This window comes from Pristiophorus japonicus, chromosome 3 (genome assembly GCF_044704955.1).
Source record: "Pristiophorus japonicus isolate sPriJap1 chromosome 3, sPriJap1.hap1, whole genome shotgun sequence".
NCBI lineage: Eukaryota > Metazoa > Chordata > Chondrichthyes > Pristiophoridae > Pristiophorus > Pristiophorus japonicus.
Window position 1 is genome coordinate 274,866,683 of NC_091979.1, and position 26,989 is coordinate 274,893,671.

Genomic DNA, 26,989 nt, shown 5'->3' on the forward strand with positions numbered 1-26,989 from the left:
AGCCATGATCTTGTTGAATGGCGGAGCAGGCTCGAGGGGCTAGATGGCCTACTCCTGTTCCTAATTCTTATGTTCTTATGTCTCATCCGAAATAGGGCATCTCTCATAGCGCAGCATTCCCTCAGTATTGCACTGAAGTATCAGCCTCGATTGTGTGCTCAAATCACTATAAGAGTAAAGCATCTTAATTTTTTAAATTTCAAATTTGAAGAAAATATGAAAGACTGGAACAGAAGATTGCTTCATTATTAAAATCAATTTGAAACAAACTGTTTTGCCACCTCCAGGTCTTAAAGTTAACGCCAAAGGCAGATGTGCAAGGAAAACGTATTTCTGTTAACTACCCACGAAAAAAACATTTGCTTTCTCCTCCCTCCGGATCCCAGAAAGTTGCCCATTAGTTTTGTACCGCGAAATAAGTTGGAATGATCCTCCGCGTCGAGTTAGTTCGATTTAGAAGATTTTAAAAACCCAATAATTTTAAGGTGAGTCACTCCATTTAAAGTTTCAATAGAGCAGGGTGTAAACTGCGCACAAACTTCGCCACAAACTCGTCAGCTGAGGAGCATTCCACTCGACCGAACTGTGTGATGTCATCACGGGCCAATCGAAAGCGGAGCAGGTCGCATCACGTGACCGGCCGCGAGCCCGCCCCCTTCGCTCGCATTTTGTTTACGCGACGCCGTCACAGCCTGGTTACTCGGGGTGACGTCCATTCCAAAACACCAAGGACGGCGATTGTGATTCGTCCCTCGCCTTGGTTGGAGCAGCGTCCAATCGGGGAAGGGGCGGGCGCGAGGTGCGGTGTGACGTTTTAAATATCCCAGCAAACTTTGTCTTATGTTGTCTTTGCCGTCGCCATTAGAGTCGAACGGAGGAGCGTGAGGAAAGAGGGAGAAAAAAAATGTCATAAATAATAAAATAAAAGGAGCTGGGGGAAGCCGGAGGTCGCCAGTCGGACGGTGCGGTGGGAGTGAGCGGGGTTTTTGTATTGACCCGGCCACCATGTAAGGAAAAGAGCGACGGCGGCGGAGGCAGTGGGGGAGGGAGGGGGAGGTTGGAAAAGCGAGATCGACTGGAGCGGCGGCGGCGGAGAGACAAGAGAGCGAGAGTGCGCGGGGGAGAAGGTCTGTTTGTTGTATGCGGCCCCTCTGACACTAACGTAAGCATAAGGTAAAGATGGGGCAGCCCAGCGCATCTGAGTGTGAGGCTGGTGCCCGAGATCTGGAATTGGGCGAATTGCTGGTTGTCAGGAACGAAAAATCCGCAGCTCCAATCGCGCTGTTTTACTGCTCCTTCGCGAAGTGACAGAAACCTGATCGTAGCCCGGCCGGCGCAGCGTGAGGTCAGATCTGCTCAGGTCCGCTCCTTTTAAAGCTCCAAGCGTGAAGTTAGAGTAAAAGATGCACCGTCGCCTCTTGTAGCAGCTACTTTAAAGAAAAATACTGAAATGGACTCTGCTGACCTGTTGTACTGATTTTGGGTTCAGCCTAAACAAAGCTTTTATTTAATAGTTTTAAGCAGAGTTTTCAGTTTTCAAAAGTTTGTCATTAAGAGTCACGATTTCGGTGTCACGTCAGGAAAAACTGGTTTGACACTTTTTATTGTGTAGGTGGAAGTTAGTTTTGTGTTTATGTATCGCGGATTTTTCATAAATGAGCTGTACGATAGATATTACAATATCCTCTGTATAATCATTCACATTTACGGTCGTTTTAAAAATAAAAAAAGGTGTTGAGAAACAATAATAGACTTCCCTTCTCTGGGGTTTTGTTTTCAATTGCATTTGCTCCAGACCGAATGCCACGTTTGTGGAGGTTTACTTACCTCGAATGAACAGCCCAAGTGTTTGCAAACAGACTACTGTACCAGCAGGAAAGCGTCACCTATTCCGCCATTGCTAGTTACAGCGGTTGCTAAAACCCTTATTTTTTTGTGATGTTACTATCTCGGTGACCAAAAAGTAAAACATTTGTAAATGTGTGATTTTTGCAGTATTTTGTAAATCTTTTGCATTGAGACTGACATTCCAGTTTAACGTCAGGTCTGTAAACGTTTATAAATTGAGTCTTTTTTCGAGCTGTGCTTATTACTGTTCCCGTTTACAGTTTGTCTAATGGGGGTTCTTTGTCCAGAAACGCTGGGTTATTAAATACATTTATGGTGAATCGTTTTGTCACGTTTGCTAAACCGTAATCTAACAAATCCTCTTAGTCCCCCCCCCCCCCGCCTCAATCCAATGCTGTAGTTAAGTTAATCCAAATTTACTGAAATCCAAAATGCAGTGTACAGTCAACTCTTAATTCAAATTTGCTTCATTCAAATTATCTGATATTTTAACTCTAAATCCTCACTTTGCTGTGGTTTTTGCTAAATTCAAATTATTGGATAATATCATAGTGCAAAAAACAGAATGTAGACCTCATACAGTCTGATGCTAAATTAAACAGTACTTGCTTGGTGTTGAGTACTTCTATCTTTAGTAATCTCAGTTAGACCAAGGGGGTGATGTTGAAGTTGTGGCAACAGAAAATGTAATTTTATTCTTTGGTAAATGCTATTGCTGTTTCTCCCCTTCCACACTCATTAAATGTCTTGTAGCAGATGTTTCTTTATAATAATTTGTTAATTCCTTGATTGTACCTTGTTAAAGCTCCATTTTGTTACCTTCAGGCATTGAAGCTTGTACTTCTGTCATAAGTTGAGGTCGTAAATCAACCGCGATCTTACTGAATGGTGGAGCAAGCTCGAGGGGCTGCATGGCCGACTCCTGCTCCTAATTCTTATGTTCTTTTAATACTGTTAAACTCTCTATAGGACTATTCTAATAATCAGAAGGCATAATGTTTTGGGGTGTTTCAGAATTGCTGTACTAAATAAATGTTTGTATTGTGAGGTGCTCTCCTGGGATTGTAATAGTATAGATGATATCAAACTTTAGTCAAAAAGCTATTTTGCTTCAAATTTATATGTTGTGGCTTAAGGTTCCATTAGTAAAGGGCTAACTTTGAGTATTCTATGATAGATTGTGTATGTATAGCATGTTCTGTGTGTAGTGATTGCTCTGGATTAAAAGTTCCTTTATGGGATTTAGCTATATGGCTAGGAAGGCCCCGAGTTTAATTTTAAACTTTTTTTGTTGAGTTAGTTGAGCACTGGGTGCTACAATGATCTTCCTCACCACTGGGCCAAAAGCAACAGTGGCAATCCTACTGATCCGTATTGATCTCTTGGAAATTGCATGTGTGTGAGAGGATGGGATTTGACTTCCTACCTCCCTCCCTGGTTTCAAAATATTTGTCCAAACCTTTGTTTTTTATTGTGCTGTCATTCTTCCACTGCTTGCATCCACTTTTCCTGAATCAAAGGCATTTTAAAGTTTCCTGCAGATGAGACATCTTGCATAATGCAAGTTGAGATGTTGTAAAGCTATTGCCTAATGTATATATGGAAGGCTTTTATATTTGTTTAAATTTCAGTGTTTTAAACGAGTGAATCTCTTTATCTATTTTGTTAACTAGTGTACCTTAATCATGCAAGGTATGACATTTTGAATGGGATTTCAAATTTATTTTGGTCTTGAACTGCAAGACTGCTTTTCAGAAACAATAGTGATCATTGCAGCATTCATTTTCTAACAGTGTTTGACAGACCTACTGTAAATGGTCAAAGTAATTTTGACTAATTTTTGTCTGTTGTGTATGGTCTGTTAAGTTTCTTTATGCTTAAATTTCTTTGATTTTGTAAATTATTTTAAATCAAACATAGTAACTATCCTTTTTGTAAAAATGAGAATTTTAATATACTTAGAACCTGATGTGGTCTAGTTTTTTTTTAGAAATTGATACTGCTCAAGTAGATCAACATTTTGGAATTGATTATGGGGTTCAAAAGAAAAGTTACTCCAGAACATTTTACATTTGTGGTTTTGATATACAGAAGTATATATGTGTGGGAAAAATTCTGTGAATCAGATTTTGTATTTTATTTCTCCTCTCAAATGTAAATGTGTATCTTGTGTACTTGCAGTGGATCTCTGTTTTCTATTGGTTATGCTGAATCTCTCAAACGGTACAGTAGTAGTCGCTGAAATCAGAACCTGCAAATACCTTGCACTACTTGCTACTTTCTAGGAAGGATTCATGTATGTCTCTTTTTTTGAAAATTAATTTCTTAGAGCAAAATGTGTTCACAGGCAAGTTTCATTTTTCATGGATAGTTGGAATCTAATTTCTATTGAGGGTAGCCATTGTTTTGGAGCTCAAATAACATTTTCATCTGGGCTGAGGCTCCAATGTTACACTGGATATGATGCTGACTGTGGTTTTACTGCTGCAAGGAGCAACATCAGTAATGTATATACAGTTGAGGGATGTGACAACTTGTTCTATAAAGAGTATAGTTAAAAAAAAATGCTGGAAAAACAGAGGGCCAGTCAGTATTTGTAAATACTAAGATAGGACAATGTTTCAAGTGTATACCCTTTTCCAGAAATGAAAACTGAAAATTTCCAATTCCCCAAAAAGATCTGCAGCTGTAAAAATAGGGTAACTTTTCTCTTAAAGTGCTGACTGACTTACTGAATAACTGAAGCACTTTATGTCTTGAAGTAAATATGCAGGGTAGTTGGCTTCAACTACTGTATCTTGGATTATCTGAATGAGTTTAGAATAAAAATAAATGGAAAATACCTCAGATTCGTGTCGGGTTTAACTTTTTTTGTAATACAGGTATGCAACTCCTTTGGAGCTAAGTTCTGTCCATTCTGATCAAAACTCAATTTACAGTACTTGTCTTAAGTAATAGTTATGATCTGGAATGTACTACATGAAGGGGTGATGGAAGCAGTTGATAGCAATTGATATATACTTTTGGAGGGGGGAAATTGTGGGGCTATGGGCAAAGAGCAGGGGAGGGGGATCAATTGGATAGCTCTTTCAAAGAGCTGGCACAGGCATGATGGGCTGAGTGATCTCCTTCTGTGTTGTATGATTCTATGATCATTCATTTGGTTTGGTCCCAGTGAACAAGCAGAAAGTCCATGAAGTGAGCAAGCAATTATCTGATAGTTGGTCTTGGGAATGTTGGGCTTTCCAGGTGGTTCATTTTTAATTTTAAAAAAAATAAAATTCCAGTGCTTTTTAAAACATTTTCATTTCTAGGATGTGAGCATCAATGGAAAGGCTAGCGTCTTTCCAACCCTGGTTGTCTTGAAAAGGTGGTGATAAGCCACCTTTTTTGAAACGAGTGGCTTTCTCGGCTATTTCAGTGGGCAGTCCAAAGTTGTGTGGAACTGGAGTCGCGTATATAGGCCAGACCAGGTAAGGAGAGCAAATTTCCTTCACCCAAAAGGGCATTCGTAAACCAGTTGAGTTTTTACGACAATCCAATAGCTTTATGGTCACTTTTTTACTGATAGCAGATTTTAAAAACTGAACTAAAATTCTCAAATTGCCATGGTGGGATTGGAACTCTTGTATTAGTCCAGCCTTCCAGATTATTAGTCCAGTATCATAACCACTGAACTACTATACCCCACCTACTGTGATGAAATGTTCACTATTGCAGTAATAAGCTAGGATGCAAGGAGTAGCTTCATTACTGTAATACTAACCCTGTAATACAAACAAATACTTGAGTAAATTGCACTGTCTAGCTTTGATTTATACATGCCTTGTGCCAAGTTGGGGAAGGTTTCTGAAGACAAAATGCAAGTTGCAGTCATAACTTAAACCACAAGGCGTGTATGCATAGTTTTTGCTGCTGATGCTCTCAAATCTGTCTTGTAGAGTAAGTGCGGCAGATGGAAGAGTACCAGTAGCAAAATCAAACAGAATAGCTTTTGTTTGAAGCAGTGTAGAATATTCAGTACAGGGTAATGCTATTTTTATTGCAAATCTGCCAATTGGAAATGCTGGAACTGGAAGTACAGTGGACAACGTTTCATCAGTTCTCTCCGCAACAAGTCACTTTATACTGAGGCATTTATTGAATAAAGAAAAATATAGGTAATGTGACCAGTTAGTAAAATGTAAGATTTACATAAATGGTGTAAAAGGAAGTCACTCGCTTGAAGACCAATATATGAGTGCATAAACTTGTCATTTGCATCCAAACAGCTTTCATACGCATGTGAAGTTTGTTTTAAACAAATTAATGGGGGAGTAAGAATACGAGCCCTGCCTGATTCTGAACAAATGGATTTTGCTATGGGTTCTGGATTTGCTTTCCAAAGCATGTGTTTATGAAACATTGGGTGGGGGTGGGGGGCGGGGGGGGGGGGGGGTGGTAAAATATGTAGTGCAGTTATTTTTTTTTGAGAACTGACCAAATTTTCATCTTGGTGTTTTACAGTAGCCATATTACCAGTTTGAGATGTCAAACAAATGTGTGTACTGTATTGTGGTCACATTGATTAGTTTGATAACCAATTAAGTTAATAATTTGAAGCAGAAAATGAATATATTGTTGCTTTGGCACAATTCTTGTACAGAATCTCTGTACTTAGTTCTGTTCAATTTTATTTTGCAGCCTCCAGTCCAGAATTGGAAACTGGTGCTGGGTGTGAGCAACTATGACTGAATATGGAATAAAGTGGGCCTGTGAATACTGCACATATGAAAACTGGCCGTCTGCAATCAAATGCACCATGTGTCGTGCACCAAGACCAAATGGCACTATAATTACTGAAGATCCAATCAGGGGCAGCTCAAGTGATATGAATCAAGACTGGGATACCGCAAGTATAGAGGGTGGCAGCAGCCCTCTGATTTGTCCAGACTCTAGTGCTAGACCAAGGGTTAAATCATCCTACAATTCAGAAAGTGCAAGCAAGTGGTCATGCCACATGTGTACTTACCTGAATTGGCCAAGAGCAATAAGATGCACTCAGTGTTTGTCCCAGCGCCGGACCAGAAGTCCTACAGAGTCTCCCCAGTCATCTGGTTGTATTTCAAGACCAGTTCAGGCTTCTCAGGACCCATGCGAAGAATATAATGACAGAAACAGACTGAACACAAAAGCATTGCATTGGACGTGCACGGCTTGCACATATGAGAACTGTCCCAAGTCTCGCAAGTGTGCAGTCTGTGACTATCCTCGACCTAACAATTTGGAAGCAATTGAATTTGCAGAGCCGGAGGAAGCTTCATCACTGATAAATGAGCAGGATAGGGCTCGATGGAGGAGCAGTGGCAGTAGTGGCAATAGCCAGAGGAGGTCTCCTCCAGTACCCAAACGGGAATCTGAGATGAAAATGGACTTTCAGAGGATTGAGCTGGCACCTGGGGCTGTTGGCAGTAAAGAAGAGCTGGAAGTGGACTTTAAAAGACTCAAACAAATAAAAAACAGAATGAAAAGATCGGATTGGCTCTTTCTCAACGCATGCGTAGGTAGGTCTTTTTTTTAAACTTCATTTTTGTGCTTAATGCCTTTTGTAATTTACTCATACATGAGATTTGTTGGAGTATAATGTGCAGAATTCTGTGATGTTTGTAAAACAATATTGTGGAAAAAGATGACTTTGTTTAAAATCTGATAAATCATGTACTTGGATTATATAATTTTCAGTGGATATTGTTGCTTATTGTGTGCATGATTTCTGCTGTCTAGTATGCCCACACTTATTCTATAACGTGTTAATGCAGAACTCTATTTGGAATGGGAGCTACTTTTCGGATTAATTTTCTAACCCAGTTTAAAGTAGTTAAGTGTCCAATGATCTCCAAAGTGAAGCCTTTTAATAAGGATAATTTATTCAGTATTCTTTCTCAACTAAATGTGGTTTGAGGGAAGTAAAGGGTGGTGCTCTGCAAATTATGTTTCGAGGTTGTTGTGTTGACAAAGGGAATTGCTATTGCAATAATAGTCCAGGAACTTGCTGGAAGTGGCTCAATAAATTGAATCACAGTAGTCCCCTTTTTATTCATTTGAAAATAGACTTTAGTACAGCAGGCTGATTTAAAAAAAAATATATATTTCATGACCCCCACTACCCATTTTAAAAAGGTGCTACAAATTAATTATTTAGCTATATTTCATAAGTTGCCTTTTTGTGTAGTCTGAAAGACCACACCTGCTTCTGCAGGTGAACAACCATCTGAGAATCTGTATTCCTTCATCAAAACTTTGGATACCTATAAGTAAGAATTTGAAACCTTGATAAAATTTCTTAGTATCCCCACCAAAATATTTGATTAATTTATACTTTACTGTTGCAAGAAACTGGGAGATAGATGAGACTTTTCTGCTCAACTAGATTGTTCATTATGTCGGCTTACTTTTGTCTTTCTCTCTGATTACCTGTGACTCTGTTATGTTTCTGGGTTTTTATGCTGGATATATTTCATGGGTTTAGCATCACGAGTCTCTCCCACAAGTAGACCTTGTCGTGTCCCCTATGAACTTGAGTGTGCTTTACCTGCCCAATATCTAGGTAAATGCAGCAAGATGCTGGGATTGAACAGATAGTCGTTGTCACTCTACACAGGTTACTGAATATTTCATGTGCTGCAACGTGAGGGAAACAAAAAGGAGGCAAAAGCAAAAGACAGAAAGGAGATGAGGAAAAGTGGAGGGCAGAGAAACCCAAGGCAAAGAACAAAAAGGGCCACTGTACAGCAAAATTCTAAAAGGACAAAGGGTGTTAAAAGAACAAGCCTGAAGGCTTTGTGTCTTAATGCAAGGAGTATCCGCAATAAAGTGGATGAATTAACTGTGCAAATAGATGTTAACAAATATGATGTGATTGGGATTACGGAGACGTGGCTCCAGGATGATCAGGGCTGGGAACTCAACATCCAGGGGTATTCAACATTCAGGAAAGATAGAATAAAAGGAAAAGGAGGTGGGGTAGCATTGCTGGTTAAGGAGCAAATTAAGGCAATAGTTCGGAAGGACATTAGCTTGGATGATGTGGAATCTATATGGGTAGAGCTGCAGAATACCAAAGGACAAAAAACGTTAGTGGGAGTTGTGTACAGACCTCCAAACAGTAGTAGTGATGTTGGGGAGGGCATCAAACATGAAATTAGGGGTGCGTGCAATAAAGGTGCAGCAGTTATAATGGGTGACTTTAATATGCACATAGATTGGGTTAACCAAACTGGAAGCAATACGGTAGAGGAGGATTTCCTGGAGTGCATAAGGGATGGTTTTTTAGACCAATATGTCGAGGAACCAACTAGGGGGGAGGCCATCTTAGACTGGGTGTTGTGTAATGAGAGAGGATTAATTAGCAATCTCGTTGTGCGAGGCCCCTTGGGGAAGAGTGACCATAATATGGTGGAATTCTGCATTAGGATGGAGAATGAAACAGTTAATTCAGAGACCATGGTCCAGAACTTAAAGAAGGGTAACTTTGAAGGTATGAGGCGTGAATTGGCTAGGATAGATTGGCGAATGATACTGAAGGGGTTGACTGTGGATGGGCAATGGCAGACATTTAGAGACCGCATGGATGAACTACAACAATTGTACATTCCTGTCTGTCGTAAAAATAAAAAAGGGAAGGTGGCTCAACCGTGGCTATCAAGGGAAATCAGGGATAGCATTAAAGCCAAGGAAGTGGCATACAAATTGGCCAGAAATAGCAGAGAACCCGGGGACTGGGAGAAATTTAGAACTCAGCAGAGGAGGACAAAGGGTTTGATTAGGGCAGGGAAAATGGAGTACGAGAAGAAGCTTGCAGGGAACATTAAGACGGATTGCAAAAGTTTCTCTAGATATGTAAAGAGAAAAAGGTTAGTAAAGACAAACTTAGGTCCCCTGCAGTCAGAATCAGGGGAAGTCATAACGGGGAACAAAGAAATGGCGGACCAATTGAACAAGTACTTTGGTTCGGTATTCACTAAGGAGGACACAAACAACCTTCCGGATATAAAAGGGGTCGGAGGGTCTAGTAAGGAGGAGGAACTGAGGGAAATCCTTATTAGTCGGGAAATTGTGTTGAGGAAATTGATGGGATTGAAGGCCGATAAATCCCCAGGGCCTGATGGACTGCATCCCAGAGTACTTAAGGAGGTGGCCTTGGAAATAGTGGATGCATTGACAGTCATTTTCCAACATTCCATTGACTCGGGATCAGTTCCTATGGAGTGAAGGGTAGCCAATGTAACCCCACTTTTTAAAAAAGGAGGGAGAGAGAAAACAGGGAATTACAGACCGGTCAGCCTGACATCGGTAGTGGGTAAAATGATGGAATCAATTATTAAGGATGTCATCGCAGTGCATTTGGAAAGAGGTAATATGATAGGTCCAAGTCAGCATGGATTTGTGAAAGGGAAATCATGCTTGACAAATCTTCTGGAATTTTTTGAGGATGTTTCCAGTAGAGTGGACAAGGGAGAACCAGTTGATGTGGTATATTTGGACTTTCAGAAGGCTTTCGACAAGGTCCCACACAAGAGATTAATGTGCAAAGTTAAAGCACATGGGATTGGGGGTAGTGTGCTGACATGGATTGAGAACTGGTTGTCAGACAGGAAGCAAAGAGTAGGAGTAAATGGGGACTTTTCAGAATGGCAGGCAGTGACTAGTGGGGTACCGCAAGGTTCTGTGCTGGGGCCCCAGCTGTTTACACTGTACATTAATGATTTAGACGAGGGGATTAAATGTAGTATCTCCAAATTTGCGGATGACACTAAGTTGGGTGGCAGTGTGAGCTGCAAGGAGGATTCTGAGGCTGCAGAGCGACTTGGATAGGTTAGGTGAGTGGGCAAATGCATGGCAGATGAAGTATAATGTGGATAAATGTGAGGTTATCCACTTTGGTGGTAAAAACAGAGAGACAGACTATTATCTGAATGGTGACAGATTAGGAAAAGGGGAGGTGCAAAGAGACCTGGGTGTCATGGTACATCAGTCATTGAAGGTTGGCATGCAGGTACAGCAGGCGGTTAAGAAAGCAAATGGCATGTTGGCCTTCATAGCGAGGGGATTTGAGTACAAGGGCAGGGAGGTGTTGCTACAATTGTACAGGGCCTTGGTGAGGCCACACCTGGAGTATTGTGTACAGTTTTGGTCTCCTAACCTGAGGAAGGACATTCTTGCTATTGAGGGAGTGCAGCGAAGGTTCACCAGACTGATTCCCGGGATGGCGGGACTGACCTATCAAGAAAGACTGGATCAACTGGGCTTGTATTCACTGGAGTTCAGAAGAATGAGAGGGGACCTCATAGAAACGTTTAAAATTCTGACGGGGTTAGACAGGTTAGATGCAGGAAGAATGTTCCCAATATTGGGGAAGTCCCGAACCAGGGGACACAGTCTAAGGATAAGGGGGAAGCCATTTAGGACCGAGATGAGGAGGAATTTCTTCACCCAGAGAGTGGTGAACCTGTGGAATTCTCTACCACAGAAAGTAGTTGAGGCCAATTCACTAAATATATTCAAAAAGGAGTTAGATGAAGTCCTTACTACTAGGGGAATCAAGGGGTATGGTGAGAAAGCAGGAATGGGGTACTGAAGTTGCATGTTCAGCCATGAACTCATTGAATGGCAGTGCAGGCTAGAAGGGCCGAATGGCCTACTCCTGCACCTATTTTCTATGTTTCTATGTGATCGCTGCAATTTCAGTAGATCGCAGAATGGAAGAGGAGAAAAGTAAATAAATTCTTAAATCCTCATCTATGAGGGAATCTTTCTACCCTTGAACTCGTGTTGCTGGAAAATTATGAAAACTGCATATGTTCATTATGTACAGCTGTGGTTGAAAGTGCTTGTCTTGCAAATGTTGGGACGAAATATACAGACATGACACAGACTAAGGCCTTGAAGTAAAATATTTAATGAAGGTATCAAAAGACACAAGATCATTTTAATGGACAAATTTGTCTTTTTTTTAAACTCTCTATCTCTTTTAAAACCATACATCAGAACTTTTATGGTGGAGAAATGACAATTTAAAAAAATATATATATAATTTGATTTTATTTATTTGGATAGGGCTTTCCCATTATAAATGTTTATAAACAGATTTTCTAGTATGAGATCTGCAATTCAGAAATTGAGAGTTCCAATATGGCAGGTCATGAAATTGAATTCAATAAATTTGGCAATTTTATGGGACAAAATCCAACTGGTTCATTGATGTCCTTCTGGGAAGGGAACCTGCCACCTCGACTCTGGTCTGGCCTAAACACTTCTTTTAGTTGCACACTTTGGGATTAACACCTAATGCTCTCTGTGAAATGATCAGTACCAAAGGCAGCCCGCTTGCCCTACCTAGGGGTGGGCAACAAATGTCGCTTTACCAGTGATACCCAGATCCAGAAATCACAACACTTTCTGTTTTCCATTTCAAAGCATCGCAGAATTGAGATTTGTGGACAGACCGTGCATAACATTCACAGGATTTTAAATAATATAGATCGATTTAGACTTTCCTGATGGTTCAACTGGTTAAACCAGAAATGCTTCAGCATTAAATACTGGGAAGGACTGGGCCTAATGGTAGAACAGCATTATAATGGGCCATTCTTCGCCAGCCCACCCAGGTTAAGGGAGGGGAAAGCTTTGCCAGGGTTCCTACAACTGATCAGTAGCGAGCCACCCACCTCAATCCCCTGCGCCCAGTCTGGATCTCAGTCAAAGACAGGACTGAGCTCATATGCAGAATTTGATGCTCAGCTTTGAGCATAAATTTAACACTTCAACTCCTTGACGATGAAGGTTTTTTTTGTGATTAAATCTTTATTGAATTATTTTTATAGCATTTGTCACATGGTAAAACGAGCAATCTTTTATGATTCAAAAATTAATTGCCTCATCATTCAAATTAACGTTTACATTGGATTTCACGTGCATCTTTAAGCTAGATGGCTGAGGGCTAAAAGATTGTGCCAATGTGTACGATGTACTCTTCATCACAATTTAAAATAAAAACCTGCTTTATGATTAGACATAGTGGTGAGCCTTTCTAATTCACTTGGTTACATCTCAAAGAACTATGTTCCTATTGGTTCTGCTTGCCTTTAGACAGGCTTGCTATAATCAGTTGGTGCATTGTTGTACAGGGCTTGTTACATCAGTCACAGAGCTGCAGTTTGTGCTGTGAAGTATTAAAAATATTAAGAGCACTCCCTTTTAGAGAGATTGAAATTTAAAAGCCTTGGACAAGAACTAAGTTTATCTTTGAGTGAGAGTTCTGGGACATTGCTCAGTGAGTTCAAGGGGTTTTTAAGAACTGATATTTATGTCAAGCAGTATTACTAGACACACTCTCTCTTTATTTGGGCAGCACTGGGAATGTGCCTGGCAGTTTCGAGGGAAAGCAATCTGGCATTATCTAGGATTAGGTTGTAATGCAGGGGAGCATTGTCTAATAGACTTGTGAGGGGGGCACAGGAGAATGCAGCATAAACTTACCCATGGCCTCTTTTTTCAGACCATCAGATGCCACCCTTCCAGTGCGTTCCTGCTCATTAGCCCCCTCCCCCAGCCTGTTTTGTTTCCTCAGGGACCCCACCATCACTGCTTTCCTCGGTCACTGCCTGAAGGAATGTAAGGATGAACTTTCTACTTAGTTAATGGACAGAAAAATATGGATTGGGGGTACAAAATTTGTTGTGCTTCTGGGCCAGAAGTGAGGGATTTTTGGCTTCATAGACTGCAAGAGCAATGTTTTTGAATGAATGACTTATAAATGTTCTTTAAAGTAGCGTGTTTTTTTTAAAAATAGCATATTGTTTCACCTTTCTTCCTCTCTTTCTCTCCCCCCCCCCCCCCCCCCCCAAACGTCACTTCTGCTTTGTGAGCATTCCTGTTTTAGTTTGGCAGTGTGTTTTGTAAATTTCAACTATTGGGTTTTTTCCTCCCTTCCTAAAAGTCTAATTCTGCCATGCATATTCATATTGGGTTAGGTGAAGATATTTTTAAAGCCAAATTGATAGGTTCAGAACTCTGATGGCATTAGTGGACTGGAACAATCTTTTACTGAATCTATTTAAAACTTTTTTAAAAAGGTTACAGTTTAAATTGTAACAAAAGTGAAAAAGTTGTTTGTATTCTCTTTTTTTTTTTCTGGTCTATTTTCCTGCGCTTTGAAAATTTGCGCTTAACTTTATTGCAGCCTTTTAGAGGGTTAAGTGTTTATATTGTAAAATACTGTTTACAAATCCATGCATTCTAGAATTGCAGCATACTGCCACGGAAGGTCTGTATAATGTGTGGCCTGCCTGTATTATGGAACGGCTTCAGGAAGAAATGATGTTGTAGTGTCCTAGGCTCCCAATGCTGTGGAGTCCTCCCCACAATGTAAATCGGGTGCATTCCAGAGCATTGGAGCAAATGACAAAAACATTATGCATGGGAAATAATGCGCAAGAATTTGAAAGCTGCAATTCATGACTTCACTATTTGTCACCACAACTTCCCGATGGCAGGGAAAAAGACTGTACAGGCCATTGATGGGGAAACCACACTGCTATCATGCATCTGTGATTGAGCACCTGGCCTACTTGGGATAATAAAATTATGGTGGTACATGGTAAAAGGGCAGTGTTTATATTTTCTGGTGCCATGCAAACTGTTGGTGGAAAAGCAGCTCTTCTGGCGAGTCTCGTGCCTCCGGAGGCAACCATGCCACTTCGGAAATAACTGGCAGAAGTTAAATACACCACTCCTTCTTAATTACTTGCTGAAGCCAAGCTGTTCAACTAGATATGGCTAACCTGAATGTAAGATACTGATTATTCCAAACCATGAAACAGCTAGCCTATTTGTGAGTGAACCGATGTTTAACTTTTTGAATGGCTCTAAACATGGGTGTAATGCCACTGATTTGTTTTTAAAACTAAGTTATTTTAATACTTATTGTAGGACGGACAGTTCTTAAACCCCCCCCCCCCCCCCATCTCATATTTATGAACATTTTTGTTATATTCTATTTAGATCCTTCTAAAGAAGCTTTCTTAATAATCTGGTCAAGGGACTGCCTGTTTAGAGTGCATCCTGTAGTGGTAAAATGTCATTTCCAACTTGTAACAATTAATATATCCATCATTGTTGTTCTGAATGAATTTTATTGATGTGTATATGCATCCATTTAGTAGCCATACCATGGGAAATTCATACCAAGTTTTTGCCTTATTCTCTAATTAGTGTGATTATTATCATGAGATCAAGAAAAGGCGGTTCAGACCATCACGCCTGCTGCATGCATGACCACTTCAATTCTGGACACCGAGTCATATTGTGAAGATTCCGAAGCTAAAAGCTTTAAGCCAAAACCTCCAGCCCCTCAGTAAATTGCCAGGTTGACACTGTGATCAGATTTTCAATTACAAATGAGCAGGTGGTACTTTACTAGTATTTGGGATTGTGTAATGGCAATTTCGGATTTGATATCTTGAGTATTAATTCACTATTGGAACTTTTTTTTCATTGTTAGAGCAAAATCCAGAGAACTGATAAAGGGTTATATTAAAGATTAACTTGTGCGCTGATAAGTAGGGACTAATACTGAAGGTTCCACTGAAATATTTTGCCAATAAAATATATAATCTGAAAGCCCACTATGTTGCCAAATAAGGAAAATCCTCTTCCTTGCTGACAGCTAGTGATTTGTAGCAGCTTCCAGTGAGTCATACTGTTTACAATGAATTATGGAGTAAACTATGAACACTTCTGAGGAATGCGTAATGTTGCCAAAATCTCTTCAATGATGTCCAGTTTAAAAATCATTTGTATTAAATTTATAGGACAATAATTGTTGATAAACAGCTACCATATTTTGTTGTGATTGCTCTACAGGTCAAGGAATGTGATGACGTTTTTCATCTGTATTGGCTATAGCTGATAAATGCAATAAATTTTAAGCTGTGCCCCAAATGATACGTGAATAGCATTGAGCTACTTTTTTTAATTTAAAAAAAAAAGTGACAGCTGGGTTGTATAGTATCTACTTAGTGGATTGGGCTCCATATACACTCGCTTGCGCTCGTGCACTTTCTCTTCAGAATGTTCTGTTTGCACCAACCTTTTCAATAACATTAATGCAGCATGTGATTTGCCTTTCTGCACAAAGAAGTATTTCAATCTGGCTACATCTACAATGAGTTAGAATAAAATTGTTTAGGATCCATTCATTGTGGCAATTCTGTGGAGCACAGTGTCTCTGAACTATCTTATAACCACAATATTAGCGACCTCTGATACAAAATACTCCAGCCATGACTGAGTGCCTGTTTTAATTTCAAAATTCATAAACCTGTCCCATACACTTATGCAAGATAACTTGACTAGTGGAATTTGTTTTGTGTTCTCCTCCCTCTTTTGATAGTGCATTTTTAAACAGTTGATTTGTTTTGTATTATATTACTGTTTTATTCCAAAGCGATGGTATTGTGCAAGTAACACTGTTCTACATTCAGCATTTCTTTGTACATAGAAGATTCAAAATTACATTCGACTCTTTTTACTTTTAGGGTGATACATTGAAAGTCATGTGATTTTACACCTATTAGGAACTGTGTACTTTAGGGTTGGGTTAATTAATGAGTCATGGGTATAACCCAGTTCTACTGAATTCTGTGAGATAAGACCACTGCCCTTTGTGGGCAGTAGGGTGGAGTTGTTGGTTTGTGGTTCTGACTTTGGGAGTTGTTGGAATCATTAACTGCAGAAAAGGGTTCTAGGCTGCCATGTACCTTTTTTTTAATAAAAACAAATTTAAATTATAAAGCAGATAACCAATTGTATTTTTTTTGTAAATTGTTTACAAGGGCTTCAATAATACAGTACTCAGACCCTTCCGTCTCTGCTGCATTTAACTGAGGGGATAGAAGATGAAAAATGAGGCTGCAATTTGCATAGCAGACTTTGCAGTTCATTTGGAAGACTACAGGAATGAATATGACCCGATCGATGTTATAGATTAGAAATACTGTGTTGTGGCAACTTTGCCAAAGGTATTGCAGCTGTAGGTGGCATTGGGACCATAAAGTTACTTGCATGACTGGGGCAGCTAAAGGGAAAAATTAGAAATCTACCTTTGGAATCTTGCAGGAAGAAAAAAAATTGATAAAAGGAAATAGTGCCTATTTACAAAAAAATTAGCAAAATATTTGAATAGTAAAAATGATAGAGTACATTCTAGTAATGGACGAAAAGGCATCCATGGCCAGTTGTAGCTGAATATAGCTTTATTAAAGATGGTGCTGTCAAGCCCTCAATAAAACAGGAAACAAAGAGCAAGTCCACAAACTCTCAACTTCTTGGAGTTCTGCACCATCCTACAGGAAAACCAGTAAAATTGTCCAACTATGCAAAAGCAAACCACAAATTGCTGATGAGTCCCGAAGGCAAAGAAAGCGCTCAAAACTTTCAAAGGATTGGTTAATTAGTTTGATGCCAATGATGCTCCCTGCATTGAGGTAGAAATCGGAGCCTGGATTCATCCCGCTGAGTCAGTCAAAATCTGCCGATCACCACCTCCAAGACAGAAAGTGGACTTCTGCATCACCACCCTGTAACCTTCACTGAGCTAGAAATTGGCTGTCAAACAACTTGTGTTCCTCCCCTTCCATCCAAAGCAGAAATCGGAAATTTTTCAAAACCCTTTTCAAGGTTTGCACACTGAACCTACCCCACCGCCTGCACTCTGGCATCCCTACCCCCAGTGAAGCAAACTTTTCATATCCCTCCTCTCTGTCTTCCACGCTGTCTTATCTCTCTCCCATAACCCCACCCCCTTGACCTGAAAGCTGTCGCTCTAAGAGCAGGGAAAGTTTAAAATTTAGAGTAATAAGGGCTATTTTAGGAGAACTGATTTAAAAAAAAAAAAGTCTTATAAAGGTATTTATTTTCTTTTGAAAGAAAATTGGTGGAATTCGAAGTGCTTGGTATTCCTGGTTTTGCCTCTGCTTGCTCCTTTCTCCCCCACAAAAAAAGCTGCTGTTTGAAAGAATTGATCTTGTCTTTTGTCAGGTTGATTGACTCCAACTTGTACAAAACCTTACTTGCAAGCTTATAACTGTTTCTTAAATGTTTAACGGACATGCCTTGCTCGAGCAGAGTGTGCAAGATAAAATTGCAATTGTTAAAGCCATTTATGACACACATTGCCAAAAAGTACATTGCATTTGTAGGGCAAATTCATGTGGATAGATGTTGAGAACTCTCATCTGTAGGAATGATAAATGTGATACATTGATCCATCACATCATGGCAGTCCATAAAAGTGAAATTTCAGATGAGGGTACTGATGTATCTATATAATATATATTTATTTCTCTCTATATCTATATATGGAAGATTTTCAATGGGTACTATTTTTTTTTTTTAAACTTTGCTTTCAGTTAACATTGTAATCTGCCAAGCTACCAGTTCTTTGTCAGGTGGTGCACATATTGATCATAGAAGTAGTTTGAGCAGGAACTTTGAAACCTGACAGACTTAATACATTGACCAGGCAGTTGCAGATGGTTAACTGGATTATCCTCAACAGGAATGGGAACCAGAAACTTGCATTTGCTCTTGCTTGGGAATTTTCCTTTTTGGAAAACTGCTTTGCTTTGAAGGTGGGGTGTGAAGTGTAAAATGCCATAAATCATAGGATGTGTGAAGTTACTTGCCTTGGCCATTAATTACCATGGCTATGACATGAAATTGAGATGGGCATATTAAATTGATTTTAGTTTTCCAGAAGTAGAGTTAGTTCCAGGTAAAGTTCTAACTATTGTTCAGTGCTACACTTGCTTCGAACTTCTGCTGGTAACTCCTAAATTAAAAAATTTTTTGGAAGGTGACCTTTGCTGTTGTCAAAAATAGCAAAACAAGAGGCCTCTACCATATATTTTACATTGCTTATAATTTAGTGTTTCTTTTAACCATCGAAGAATGGGTGAGGTTTTATGTATGCATAGTGGTTTTTTTCAGAAATACTTTTGCTTGTGGCAAATTCATTTGCCAGTAATCCAAGTTCACTTGAGCTGCTTTCTAACCGTATATCCAGAGGATTTGAAGTTGATTGAATTGACTCGTGTTTTATGAATTCTTTAAATTGCATTTATTCTAATTGGTCCATAAAATTACTTGGAAAGGGATGATATGTATACAAAGTTTTTTTTTTGTCTTGGTACGGTTTTTTCTTTTTTTTTTTAAAAGTAATTTTTGTACTCCTGTGGGCAAAAATGACTGGTCATGTTTTAAAAACATTCAAAATGATAAAATTCACATACTAGAAGCATTTGTAACAGATGACTGAACTCGAGACAGTTATGGAAATTGAACTACAATGTGCTTAAAGATTCCCCAAATGGTTAACCTGTAGCGAGCACCGATTGAACCTCTCTGGTCCAGCACCCTCGGATCCTGACCAGTGCCGAAACAGAATTTCCTGAACCACGGGAGGTCAGTGCTGGTGATCGCTGAGTGAGGGAGGAGAGGCAGGGCATGTTGGTGATTGGTCATTTCTCTGTTTGTGTCAGGTCTGACGCCCCTTCACTGCGCTGTCAATTTCCACAATGAGGAAGCAGAGTGAGATGCTGAGTGTCATGGGAACACTTGCAGTGAGCTCCAAGCCCAGGCCCAGGAAAGCGGCAGTTCCGCCACGGATGGTTCAGGACCAGAGGGGTTCAACCTGTATGACACAAGGGTTTAAGAGTTTTCAGGAATAGATACTGGGGTAGCTCTACTTGCCAGTTAAACCTGAGAAATAAAGAAGGTAGGCAACGGATCAGCTCCCAGAGACTAGAATGTATTTCAAATAGAGTAAAGATAATAAATTCTAGGTGGTTGCTATGGATCACCAGGTAAAATAAACCACTGACCTTCTAAAATGCTAAGATAAGTGCAAAAAAAAAAGCAAATTAATGGGATATTTAATCAATGAGACCAGAGGAATGAATAGACCCTCTGTTGGACCAGGGGATGTACACCTGAAATGTTACTTCATCGATTTTCTCCACAGATGCTGATATGTTTCCTGCATTTTCTACTTTTGTTTCTTAAAATCTATCAGACACTACTTATCTTTAAGTTTTCTGACACTCTGGTTAGGCTATCAAAACCAAACTGCTTAACCACTTGTTTTTTGTCTTTTCTCAAATTTAACACTGAATCCCAGGTGCATTGAGCTTAAATAGTAGCATTTCCACATTGCTGTTTATTTTAGTGTTGTCATATAGGCAAATCCCAAGTTTACTCCTGATGATTATTTTAGCTAGTATTGAAGGAAGACTAATGTGTCCATAGTTGCTCCATCTGCCTTGTTGCCTTTTTGTATCATGTTGACCTGTTTTCAATCTACTGGAACCTCCCTGGTGTTAAATTCCCTCAATGGTGGTCATGCTTCACAATTCTCCTTCTTTGACTCTCTACTCTGGGATAAATGCCATATATTCATAAGGACATAAGAACATAAGAAATAGGAGCACGAGTAGGCTATTTGGCCCCTTGAGCCTGCTCTGCATTCAATGAAATCATTGCTGATCTTCTACTCCACTCCACTTGCCTGCACTATCCCCATATCCCTTGATTCCCTTAATATCCCAAAATCTATTGATCTCTGTCTTGAATATGCTCAACAACTAAGCTTCCACAGTCCTCTGGGGTAGAGAATTCTAAAGATTCACAACCCTCTGAGTGAAAAAATTTCTCCTCGTCTGTGTCCTAAATGGCCAACCCCTTATTCTGAGACTGTGACCCCTGGTTCTAGACTCCCCAGCCAGGGGAAACATCCTCCCTGCATCTACCTGGTCAAGCCCTGTAATAATTTTGCGTGTTTCAATGAGATCACCTAAACTCTAGGGAATATAGGCCTAGACTGCTCAATCTCGCCTCATAGAACAATCCCTCTCTTTTTCCCCCCCCCCCCCGCCATCCCAGGATTCAGTCTGATGAGCCTTCGTTGCACTCCCTCTGGCAAGTATATCCTTCCTTGGGTACGAAGACCAAAACTATACTCAGGTACTCCAGGTGTGGTCTCACCAGGGCCCTATATAATTGCACTTTGGGCAGTCTTTGAGGAAAAGCATCTGGGAGGGCGTTGAGCACCTCGAGTCTCATCGCCAAGAGCATGCAGAGAGTGAAAGGAGCGTGCGGCAAACCAGACTTCCACCCACCCTTTCCTTCAACCATTGTTTGTCCCACCTGTGACAGAGACTGTAATTCCTGCATTGGACTGTACAGTCATCTGCAAACTCATTTTGAGTGGAAGCAAGTCTTCCTTGATTTCGAGGGACTGCTTATGATAGAATTGCAGTAAGACTTCTTTACTATTGTACTCAAATCCTCTTGTAATAAAGGCCAACATACCATTTGTGCTCGTAATTCCTTGCTGTACCTGCATGTTAACTTTCAGCGATTCATGTACAAGGATGCCCAGGTCCCTCTGAACACCATCATTTCCTAATCTCCCACCATTTAAAAAAAAAAAAAATACTCTGCTTTTCTATTTTTCCTACCAAAATGGATAACTTCACATTTCTCCACATTATACTCCATTTGCCAAGTTCTTGCCCTGTCTTAACCTGTCTATATCCCCTTGAAGCCTCTTTGCATCCTCCTTGCAACTTATATTCCCACCTAGCTTTGTATCATCAGCAAACTTGGATATATTACATTTGGTCCCCTCATCCAAATCTTTAATACATATTATGAATAGCTGAGGCCTAAGTACTGAACCTTGCAACACCCCACTATTTACAGCCTGCCAACCTGCAAATGACCCGTTCATTCCTACTCTGTTTTCTGTCCGTTAACCAACCCTCAATCCATGCTAGTATATTGCCCCCAATCCCATGAGCACCTTATCGAATGCCTTTTGTAAAATCCAAATACACCACATCCACTGGTTCCCCCTCATCTATTCTGCTAGTTACAATCTCAAAAAACTCTTAACAGATTTATCAAACGTGATTTCCCTTTCATAAATCTGTGTTGACTCTGCCCAATCCTATTCTTTTCTAAGTGCCTCATTACCATGTCTTTAATAATAGATTCTAGCATTTTCCCTGCTACTGATGTCAGGCTAACTAGTCTGTAGTTCCCCGTTTTCTCTCTCCCTCTTTTCTTAATTAGTGGGGTTACACTTACTACCTTACAATCTGTAGGAACAATTCTAGAATCTATGGAATTTTGGAAGATACCAACCAATGCATCCATTTTCTCTATAGCCATCATTAATTTCTCAAGTATCACTTTTTTTTACAAATACTAATTTCTTTCAGTTCCTCATTCTTTCTAGACCCTTGGTTCTTCACTATTTCCGGCAAGTTTTTTGCGTAAAGGCAGACACACAGTATTTGTTTAATTTCTCTACCATTTCCTTATTCCCCATTATAATTTCTCCTGTCTCGGCCTGTAAGGGACCCACATTTACTTTCTCTAATCTTTTCCTTTTTACAAACCTATAGAAGCTTTTACAGTTTGTTTTTATGTCTTTCACTAGTTTACTCTAGTATTCGATTTCCTTTTCTTTATCAATTTCTTGGTCCTCCTTTTGCTGAATTCTAAAATTCTCCTAATCCTCAGGTTTACTACTCTGTTTGGCAACGTTATTAACCTTTGATCTAATACTATTTATAATTTCTCTTATTAGCCACGGTTGGACCACTTTTCCTGTAGAGTTTTTGTGCCTCAAAAGAATGTATATTTATGTATTCTTTAAATGCTGACCATTGCTTGTCTACCTTGAAGCCTTTTAATGCAGTTTCCCAACCTACCTTAGCCAACTCGCCCCTCATACCTATGCAGTTTGTTTTGTTTAGATTTAAGATAGACCGTGGGCCTGTTTACTTACCTAGATTTTTAGTTCCATAGTCTCTGGGAAGTACCTAGAACCATATTAAATATGTTGCATATGTATCTGAAGCAAAAAACAAATGTTCCCTAGTCTGAAAATTGAGTTGCTGAGAAATGGCCAAAAACAAATAAAAACATAAAAATGGTTGCTATGGATTTTATTTTCCCTAGCAACAGTGACATATCAGTGCTACTTCTAAATTTTAAGCATGGTAGTGTAAGAATTGGTTTAAAAAAAAAAGTATCACCCTGAGGACATCCTGAGGTCTGGACTCATCATATGGTGCAGTGATGCATAAATCTAAGTTTTTTGTTTTCATATCCGTTGCTTAGAAAAAAATCTACATAAGCAGCCATTTATTTCATACACACCTATTGACACCTGCAGTTATTTAACAACCATATAATTATAATAAAAGTAATATTGATTTAAAAAAAAAAGTAGCAGTACTGAAAAAAAAAACCAAAATAGATCTTTATTTTTAAAAAAAAAAGGCTTGAGGCTGAAAAGGAATGCATATCTATGAATTATCATCGGAATCAAGGGTATCTGTTTCCTAGAAGTCTCGGGCAAAGATGCAACATTCTCACAATCTACACACGAGCAGATGTTGGTTCAAGGTAGCTTGTTGAGAAGACAAGAGCACCATCCTTGTGCACACTGTTCATGCAAAAAGACCCAATGTGCAAACTCCATTACACTTGTTGGTGCTGGAGGAAGTGGCATCCAGTCTGTGACCAGTACATCATCATCACGCTTCCACCCATGGTCCTTTGGAGATGGGATTTCCTGCAGATTCTCAAGACATCGCTTGTGAATTGCAGACTGGTGATTGGCATGCTGTATATTCTTGTACAGTGAATCTTTATTTGGTTGCAAGCACTTCTCTGCATAACTTCCGATCTTGAACATTTGATATCTGGCCTGGTTCACATCTCTGCATCCACTCTGCCCATAGAGTTTGCAAGTGTGTGCCTCTAGTTCTTCACAAAGGGATTGTGAAACAGCAAACGAGGTCCCTTACTTCTCAAATGTCGAACAGTACTCTGGCGATCAGGACTTTCGCTGATTTCACCTTCCCCATTCTATACAGAACACTCTCTGAACCACATCCTGAAAACCCTATGACAGCAGCAGATACATCTTTTCCCAAAGTGATCAAAGATGTGATGAACATCTAGTGTACATGTGTTGTTTGCTCTTCCTGTGTGAAAGTAGAGCTTGGCATCAATGTCCTTGTAGAACACCAAGCACAGTACAAAGACATCAGTGTCAGGACTGTTTATGATGACATGCTCAATGGAACTGACAGCAAATGCGCTGTGAAGCAGTAGACGTGTGTCAGCTTCTTCCTGGTTGGAAAACAGTGCTGGGATTGGTACCACCTTCAGGTCTGTTTTGCTGTCATTCTGACATATAGCATGATACTCACTTCCATGTCCAACAAAGAGTGTTGCATCATCAATAATCTCCTTTGCAGACATGCACCATTTTTCATAGAGGAACTGGAGAATATTTTCCTTTGTTGTCTGCACAAGACAGAAATTGTGTCCACTGCTTTGGAATTTTCTGGTCAGGAGAGAAGATTTTGGTGATTTGCATTCCTCCAACTGACTTTTTCAACCCCTTTCACCACTTTTGATGCTGTTGATCTTGTATCTGTCTGGAATAAAGTGAATTATTCTGGACTTTCCATCTTTGCTTGTCTCGAGGACACTCAGTACTTGGTCAGCAAACTGTCATGACTTGAATCAATGCCATAGCATCCCACACCCATGTTGAACCACTTGGGATCCCATCAATGGTAAGGGGTGGGTTAACTGACGCTTCCAAAAAGTGTAAGAGCTTGGCTTTGTTTGTCTTGATGAGGGATCCATTATGATTAACTAGAGGCAATGGCAATGGTCCTAATGTATGAACCAGCATCTAATCGATGTCCACTTTTCTTGCTGTTCCAACAGCTGTTAGTCTGGCAAATAAGTTCCGAACTGCTTTCAGAATAATCTCTCTACCATTTACAGAAGTGCCTATATTCTGTCTGGAGGGTATTCCTGCTCCTTTCTGGTCAGAAATTTGATGTAGCTCTGGTAAGAGCTAAGATGATACCTTGCTTCACGGGCAACAAGATCTTGTCCACAGATATGCAACAGGATTACCTCATCTTTGAAGGTTCCTGCTGCAAGGAGCAGCCTACCTGCAGTTTTAGTCTCGCACTGCACCAGCGCGCCTCTTCCTCTCCACAGTGTTCTTGTCCTTGCAGAAAAGGCGCTGCACTGGAAGATGGGAAGCCCTTGCAGGTATAACTATGGGGTCTGTCGTCTTTGAGCGAAGCAGTTGGACCTTGGTGGCGACCTCACTCCTCTCTTTCTGTATTGGTTCTGCAATGGCTGCGAAGGAATGAGAAAATGGATATTCTATATCAGTACCACTTGGTCAAAAAAACACTTTTTTTGCTGTGTTTGTGCGTGTTATGACCAGAGTGAGAAGTTTACAGTCAGTCAGTCTACACAGAAATAAGTATATCATGCCCACGAAATGGAACGTGTCAAACGGCATAACCATTGAACTAAGGAACGAAAGTTGGATATAAGCATTTGTTGGCTGACAGTTTCATAGGAAATACTGTAAAATCACGTGTACTTGTGTTCATAGTTCTGATTTTCCCTTTCTTGCTGCTTCTTGGCTCTGACGATCTTGGATTTATCACTAAAATGCATGTAGCACTGCCGATTATATCCAATTGAATGTGGGATTGTTGCGGGTCTTTCTGGTGCAGTAACCAGCTCCAGATCTAAACTACGATGGCATTCTTTGCAATTTTAGCTTCTCATGTTCTAATAAATTTCCACTGATGAACACGTGTGGAAAAATGTTATCCAGCTAGAGTCCAAACCTTTGGCTCCGATAGCTATGTGCATGCAACACGCCATTGTTTCGGTGCATGCAGTCACTGACGCTAATCGATCTAGCACAGAGGTAGTGATTGTCTGATTTCACGGTACTGACAAATACAGCAGTTGTGATTGGTCATTTAAGTAACTCGCAATTATGTCATCACTGAGTTCTGACGCGATTTCTGCCTATTTTCTAATGACAATTTCTGCAAAATGCTCACTTTTTGAAGATGGGAACATTGAGTTTTGTGATAATTAGTCCCTAAACTAATATTGGTGTGAATATGAAGTACTTCCACAGAGGGGACTACGGAAAAGCATTTTTTTGAGACTCTGCCCACTGTCTAAGACCCGAGTTTTGGATTTAACTAAATCACTTTCAAACTTAATATAAAATGCTATCATTATGGTCACTCTTCCCTAAGGGGCCCCTTTACTACAAAGTTATTAATTAACCCTTTCTCATTGCACAATGAGATCTTAAAATAGCCTGTTTCCTAGTTGGTTCCTCAACATACTGATCTCAAACTATTTCGTATACATTCCACAAATTCGTCCTCCACACTAGTACTGCAAATTTGGTTAGCCCAGTCTATATGTAGATTAAAGTTCCCCCATGATTACTGTTGCCCTTATTACATGTGTTTCTAATTTCCTGATTTATACTCTGCCCTACATTGCAATCACTGTTTGGGGCCGAAAAGAACTCCCACCAATGTTTTCTGTCCCTTGCTGTTTCTTAACTCGACCCAAACTGATTCTATTTCTTGGTCCCTTCTCTCCACTGTTTTATCCCATCCTTTATTATCAGGGCTAACTATCCTCCTTTTCCATTTTGCCTATCTCTTCTAAAAGTTAAGTATCCTAGAATATTTAGTTCACAACCTTGGCCACTTTGCAACCAAGTCTCTGTAATGGCTATCAGATCAAACCTATTAATTTATATATCTGCTATTAATTCATCTATTTTGTTGCGAATTCTTCGTGCATTCAGATATAGTGCCTTTAGCCTTGACTTATTTCTATTCTTCCCTGATGTCACCATAGTCACTGATGCCATATTACCGTTGTTACACTCTCTCCCTTCCTCACCCACTCTGCTTATTTTTACCCAAAACTCTACTCTGCTCTAGAGCCTTGACATTTCTCTTGCTACTTTTAAATGTACTCTTTCCTGAATCCTCCTCGCTGATTCTCTCCCCCTCTCCCTCTCCCCCCCCCTCCCTCTCTTCTCCCCCCCCCCCTCCCTCTCTTCTCCCCCCCCCCTCCCTCTCTTCTCCCCCCCCCCCTCCCTCTCTTCTCCCCCCCCCTCCCTCCCTCTCTTCTCCCCCCCCTCCCTCTCTTCTCCCCC

General features: G+C 40.1%; 1 protein-coding gene across 7 annotated transcripts in view; it reads left to right on the forward strand.

The window, feature by feature from the left end:
• Nucleotides 1-794: 794 nt before the first annotated feature.
• The window catches only part of LOC139260295 (ubiquitin thioesterase ZRANB1), an 85,789-nt gene continuing 59,594 nt past the window's right edge, over nucleotides 795-26,989 (forward strand). Inside the window, exons 1-2 of one of the 7 annotated variants that reach the window (XM_070876734.1) lie at nucleotides 795-1,007; nucleotides 6,532-7,391. In XM_070876734.1, coding sequence (XP_070732835.1) covers nucleotides 6,575-7,391 — 817 coding nt within the window. In that variant the 5' untranslated portion in view covers nucleotides 795-1,007; nucleotides 6,532-6,574. The other 6 variants (XM_070876727.1, XM_070876729.1, XM_070876728.1 and 3 more) reach the window with 6 other exon arrangements.